The following is a 6,544-nucleotide window of genomic DNA, read 5'->3' on the forward strand; positions in this document are numbered from 1 at the left end:
TCTTCTTCCTGTACTAATTTGAATGGATTGACTGAAGAGTTATTATATCATGAAGTTACAAAAAATTAAAACATAGCATTTACTTTAACATATTACGTATAATATCATTACACATCATTGAAGTATTTAATTATTGAAAAAATTTAACTTCATCATCATTACAAGTCGTCATTTAAATAATTGCAATTGATAAAAAGATGTTTTTTTTATAATTTTACAAGTGTGCTTCATTGAAATCATATCGTAGTTTCAATGAGAAAGCTGATTTAGAATTTGTCTTCTATACACTATTTAGTAAATATCAACTTGTTATTAGAACACTTCTAATCACTATGCATATAAGAACTTCGTGACACAATAATATGATTCTACACAAAATGATTTATTATTGACAATGATCGACGTTGATTAATTTTACTACCTACACTAAATCGGAGTGCAAATAACCTACTCATTTACAATAATCAAATTTAAGATTTGAAAACTTATAGAAATTAAGGTACAAATATTATCTTATACTTCCGACTTAATGCCGATTAGTGGTAAAAGGTGTCAATCCCCTGAGAACCATGTTATCAAGAACGCCACTTATATAAGCTGAAACATCAACAGTATCTTCTTCTGCTTTTCTGATGAAAGGATGTTCTAGTAATTTGTTGTATTTCGGCCGTTGTGTCTCTTCCTTAATTAAACTGAAATAGTACCACAGAAAAAAAAATCATTATTCATTAATGCAAAAACAAAATTTCTGCAATGCCTAATAGTGCAAAAACAATGTACCATGTATTCACAAAATTCACAAAATCCATAGTAAAATGATTTCCATTTTCATTAGGAGATAAGCGTGGTGGATCACCCTGAACTACTTGATAAAGTTGTTCAAAAACTGAATTCCACTTTGGATATGGAAAATAACCAGTCGCAATTTCCATTAATGTAATACCTAATGACCACACATCACTTCTAACATCGTAACCCTTTGCACGTTGAGGATCTATCCTCTCTGGCTAAAAAAATATAATAAATTCAAATACTTCTAATTATTACTCACTCTCATAACTTCTCATTTATTATTATACATACAGCCATATATGGTCTACATCCAGCATCTCGAGTTCGTGCAATAGAATCTACCAACTGTCCTGATATACCAAAATCGCAAAGTTTGATATTACCATGTCGATCTAACAGAATATTACTAGGTTTTACATCTCTATGAATTATTCTTAGTTTTTCCTTGAGGTAATTCAACGCCTTTACTGTGGCAACAGTAATTTTTCCTAAAATACGTTCTGGTATTCTTTCCTTTAATACCTCATGAATAAACTTATAAAATATATCTAATGAAGTATCCATGAGTTCCATACAAATCCAACAGTCACCCTAGTCAAGACATGATATTTATTGTTAGTTATGAAAAGTTAATATTAAAAAGCCTATCACAAACTTACCTCTTTGAATAGAGCTCCATAAAATTGCACAATGCATGGACATTCATTAGACTTCATTACAACCTCTAAATCCATTAATAATTGTTTTTGCTCCCTTTCATCCACTGTGGAACGAATTCTCTATAATTGAACATAACATCATGCACTCTGTAAGCTGTTTTTAATAATAAAGTTATTTTAATACTAAGATTAAATTATATATACCTTCACAGCCATAACAGTATCACTTATCCTATGGATCATTTTATTTACAGTACCAAATCCTCCTCGTCCTATTTCTCCTAGATCTTGAAGATCTTCACTTGTAAAATCATATACTACATTTGGTGATAGCTGCAATTTTCCAGTACTTTGCATTGATTGACACATTCGTAATTTATCCCTACAATATAATTATTTAATTTATTAACATGCATTTTAACAACATTAAATATTTGTATATTTAATAAATATACATACCTTGCTTTATCAGGCAGTTCTTGTGGAACTGCAGTACAAGGTCTCACTGGTAGTTTAGGCAAAGATAAAGGTAAATTTGGACGAGAAGATCTATGAGGATTAAACAAAAAAATAGCTATATTAAAGAAATGATTAAAAACTGCAATTTATTAAATATTATCATATTATTTATCACATAACTTACATTGGTAAACAAGCTGCACTTCCAGTTGAATTAGAAATAGAAGAGTTTGTCGAATTATTAAGTGATATATTACTTCCTTGTGTTTGAAAATTAAGTTTAAATTGTCTTCTTTTTTCTGTTATAAAATGAATATAGATGTTATTAGATTACAATGAAATGTATATGTGTTCATATAAATATGAGTGCATACATGGTGCACATACACGTGCATGTGCGTTTGCAAGTGCGTTCAATATTATATTACAATATTACAACATGTATAAAAAATACAGGTATACATGCTTTACCTGACATTTCATTTTGAACATCATTAATAGATCCAAAATCCAAATGTTGAAAATTAAATGGTCTGCTAGAACCTAAATATTAATAATATCAAACATGAATAATTTAATATATATTTGTATGTGTATGTATACTCGTAACAAAATTGTTATTTTCCATGATGCAGTTAACGTTTAGGTTATGTAAATAAAATCTTTTGTATACTTATCACTAACTTCCTAACATTACAACTTACTTTGATTCGTTGGAGTTGAAAAATTCCCCCGATTCTCCGTCATTATTTGATATTTTTAATAGCTGACTACCAAAAGAATAATTTCTTATTAAAGGCTCTCCTTTTAGGAGACCTTCCCGCAAGATTTTAACAATCTAGCATATATATTCCGCAGCGAGTGCACCATTTGTGCAATTTCGTTCTTTTGCGAACAATGTATACAAAATCCTACTTTTTCTTTTTCAGAAATACTTAATTTCAATTGCAATTTGACTTTCTCTCTATCACAGAAGTATACTTTGCCATAAGCTTATCACAATCACTTATTTGATGATCGAAACAACGGTGGCATACGTACCATACAATGTAATATGTGGGAGTAAGTGAAAAAGAAAAATGATGATAAGTTTATATCAATCCATACCCTATCAGAACTTCAATAATTTGGTAAAAAATTCGTGTATCGAATTGCTTCTACTTGTTCATTTATTTTCATTTTATATACATGTTTTTGGAAGTCTGGAGACTCTATGAAGGAATTCATGAACTATTATAGTTCTATGCCTCAATCATTGTAGGCGCTACTAGCAACTTTATCAAGAAAATTACTTCTTTCTAAAATGATATCTTATGGATTAAAAATATTTGCGAATTCTCTGATATTACCACATTTGTTTCGTTACCTTTTCTCTTAATTCGAGACTGATATTAAAATGATAAAAACTAAAATGATAAGTAGAATTTAAAAGTTCAATTTATTGCTGTATGTTACTACATTCGTTTTTAATTTTCCCTACAGCACGCTGTTATAATTAAATTCTTCTCTAAAATACCCAGCTTGTTATACAACACAGCCCATCATCAATATATTGTTAAGCTACTACCGTAGAATATCGTAAGCTTACAAATAATAAGTATATTTCTATCCAACTTTACAATAATTTATTGTAGATAAACGTAAAAATTTAATAACTTTTTTTACATAGGTAAATTAGCAATGGTCACGTATGATATTAAGAAAAAAGATGGCTGAACTTTACTTTAGGGGTATAAAAATCATTGGCTTCTTTATTTGCAATGTATACAATTTTGCAGTTTTCAATGTATACAATTCGAAAATGCAAGTTTTAAGATACTAAAGTTCTAAGACAAGAAAGCAGAGACGAAATTCTCTCTGGTAAAATTGAGCATTTTTATGGTATTTGAATATTACTTAACGCCATATTAGCTACTATTCATGATCTGTCCAATGAATGGAGTCTGTAGAGCCACTGACTGCATGCGGATAGCGATCATTTTGGCGGGATAAGTCAATCAAATGTGTATAACTGTATGTATTTTGCATATGTTTAGTTTCTCGGCTTGGTATGACTTATCCTGACTGGTTACAGAGCAATACGTACATAAAACAGTCAAGTAAAACATGGAATTTGTATGTAGCTGAATTTGAGTTTAATTTGGGGTAATATTTATTTTCTGTTACGTTACATTAATACAAATTAATTTTTTGCGAATTTAACTACAGCTACTGATGGTACATGTACACAAAAAATAGAATCGAATTGCCGGCCAACTAAGAACTGGATGTGGAGGAGAAGTCACTTCTATGACGATGAATTTGTCCATCGCCTATGCGAAATTTTGCGACAACGCCGTCATAACATTGATTTGATGACATTGCTAGTTAAAACGATCCGAAAACCTACAGTCCACGGTCATATATACAGATCTGGAAACTCTGTTGGAGGAAATAAAACTTTTAATGTCAGGAATTGTGCTTTACAAATTGGCTAGTATAGAAGACCGATCGAGAAGTTAGGATTTTGTATGTAACGCCATTCTTCGGTAAAAGTATTGAAGATAAAGAATATAGATTAAACCACTGAACTTACTCAATGACTAAACTACTCCACCATTTATTTAAAGTACATAATATACAGTATTTCATTTGATACAAAAAGATATTAAATACGTATAATTATTTTCAACAAAAAAGGTTAACAAACTTACTTAAAATTTTCAAATCAAATATGTACACATATATTTAGTACTTTTATATTTGACGCGAATATAGGAAAGTAAATTGTTTTGTTTAATTTTTTTTTTTTTTTAATTATTAATACTATTTATACTATACGTACTGCTCATTTGTGCGGACCAACTAGATATCATCTGTGCGGTTCATTCATTGGACGTAGTATGGGTAGAAGCCAATATACCGTCAAAATAAAGTATAAAATATCCTAAAAGTGCTCAATTTTACATAGTCCTAACTTTTGAACCAGTGGATTCCGCACCTTAAAATTTGCATTTTCAGATTCTACACGTCAAAAACTATGAGATTGTAAATAAAAAAGTCAATAATTTTTGAACCCCTAAAGTAAAGTTTAACCTGACATTATTAATAATAAAAATTATTGAATTGAGAAAATGTCACTATATAATGAAATTACATTTCCCAAATGTTTGTGTGAATATAACTATATAGTATATGTAACATATCGTCCTCATCATTGACACGTATATTCACGCTTATTCTTTGTCTAAGCGCTGCGCGCAATGCTATGTAGAAGTATCAAAACAAATATATAAAGATGCTCTGTGGAAGAACATTTAATTCATTAATACTATTTAGTTTAAGGTAATACTTAAGGTATAACATGACAAATTTCAATACTGTATACATACCATTATATATTAATTCATGTTATTTTATTTTGTAACGAATAGAAATTGATCACATAACCTTCATCGATAATACTTAATTTTAACAGATTTATTAAAACTTCACATATTATCATCATGTTACATGATGTTGAACTTCTAAAGCTTTGTAGTAAATACTTGCAGTAAGTAAATAATTAATATATAATAGTATAAAAATATTTTTTTTTACAGGCACAATTTAGAAAATGGTGTCCAATTTTATAGTGTGTTTCCTCCAAATTATGTAAGACCAATTTATAAGAAAGATGAGCAAGAAGCAATATTGAAAGAAACAGAAGATAAAAAATTAGATCATGTACTAATAAAACCAGCTTATACTTCTGAAACATGTTCTGATTTTCATGATAAACTGGTTAGGTAAATAATTAAATTTTTAATTTAAATAGAAAATGTTTTTCTAAGTTTAAATAATTGATTGCCTATATTTTATATGTATTATTTGTATTCTATACATATCAGAAAATTCACGAATTATATTATGAGAAAAGGTAAAAAAAAGTTGGCCAGGAGATTATTAGATGAAACTTTTGAAAATATTAAGATAATAAAATTGAACGAATATTACAATAGCCCACTTGAACATAGAGAAAATATCATATTGGATCCAAAAATAATTTTCTATCAAGCTGTAGAAAATTGTACACCTATTTTAGAGCTACAGAAAATATTAAGAGGTGGAATAACTTATCAGGTACCATACAAATGTAATTTTTATTAAATAAATAATTTAATAAATAGGTATTTGAAATTTGTAATATAAGAAATTAATATATGTAGGTTCCTGTACCGATGAATGAAAATAGAGCTCAATTTTTATCTATGAATTGGCTAATTAGAAGTGCACAAGACAAGGGGAATGCCGAAAAATTACCTGATATATTGGCAAAAGAGATTATTGATGCTGCGAACAATAAAGTATATTTATAGTAATTTTTTAATTTGTTATGTGTGTTAAATAGTATATAATATGACAGAGAATTATTTTTCTTATATAAATGAATTCCTTTTTTTGAGTGTGAAATTATGTTTAATTATCTTTTTTTTATAATTGTATTTAATTAAAATGTATATTTTGCAGGGACGAGTTATTAAAAAGAAACATGATTTACATAAGCAATGTGAAGCAAATCGAGCTTATGCACATTATCGGTGGTTGTAGAAAAAAGGATAAAAATAAATTTGCTTTTTATTTGCAGTAATAATATTTATTTAATCAAGGGAATA

The 6,544-nt window shown here is 28.4% G+C and overlaps 2 protein-coding genes and 1 long non-coding RNA gene across 5 annotated transcripts; 1 reads left to right on the top strand and 2 right to left on the bottom strand.

The window, feature by feature from the left end:
• Positions 1-361: 361 nt before the first annotated feature.
• LOC122572945 (dual specificity mitogen-activated protein kinase kinase 4) lies at positions 362-3,138 on the bottom strand. Of its 2 annotated transcripts, XM_043738707.1 has the most exons (10): positions 2,952-3,138; positions 2,615-2,874; positions 2,382-2,453; positions 2,095-2,209; positions 1,911-2,000; positions 1,656-1,833; positions 1,452-1,571; positions 1,084-1,383; positions 781-1,007; positions 362-692 (listed from the first exon to the last, which is right to left on the bottom strand). In XM_043738707.1, exons 2-10 carry the CDS (start codon positions 2,655-2,657, stop codon positions 527-529), a joined length of 1,311 nt encoding a protein of 436 aa, XP_043594642.1. In that variant the 5' UTR covers positions 2,658-2,874; positions 2,952-3,138; the 3' UTR covers positions 362-526. The 2 variants fall into 2 exon arrangements, with proteins under 2 accessions (XP_043594642.1, XP_043594641.1); XM_043738706.1 differs by having other exon boundaries at positions 2,615-3,138.
• Positions 3,139-4,038: 900 nt separating this feature from the next.
• On the bottom strand, positions 4,039-5,483 carry LOC122572951. 2 transcript variants are annotated; one of them, XR_006318616.1, is made up of 3 exons: positions 5,282-5,483; positions 4,735-5,192; positions 4,039-4,331 (listed from the first exon to the last, which is right to left on the bottom strand). It is a non-coding gene; the product is annotated as an uncharacterized LOC122572951 (long non-coding RNA). The 2 variants fall into 2 exon arrangements; XR_006318615.1 differs by having other exon boundaries at positions 4,039-5,192.
• LOC122572948 (28S ribosomal protein S7, mitochondrial) lies at positions 5,053-6,519 on the top strand. The gene is made up of 5 exons (XM_043738719.1): positions 5,053-5,234; positions 5,492-5,677; positions 5,780-6,011; positions 6,098-6,235; positions 6,399-6,519. Exons 1-5 carry the CDS (start codon positions 5,188-5,190, stop codon positions 6,477-6,479), a joined length of 684 nt encoding a protein of 227 aa, XP_043594654.1. The 5' UTR covers positions 5,053-5,187; the 3' UTR covers positions 6,480-6,519.
• Positions 6,520-6,544: the final 25 nt, after the last annotated feature.

Source organism: Bombus pyrosoma, linkage group LG11, assembly GCF_014825855.1.
Source record: "Bombus pyrosoma isolate SC7728 linkage group LG11, ASM1482585v1, whole genome shotgun sequence".
NCBI classification, from domain to species: Eukaryota; Metazoa; Arthropoda; class Insecta; order Hymenoptera; family Apidae; genus Bombus; species Bombus pyrosoma.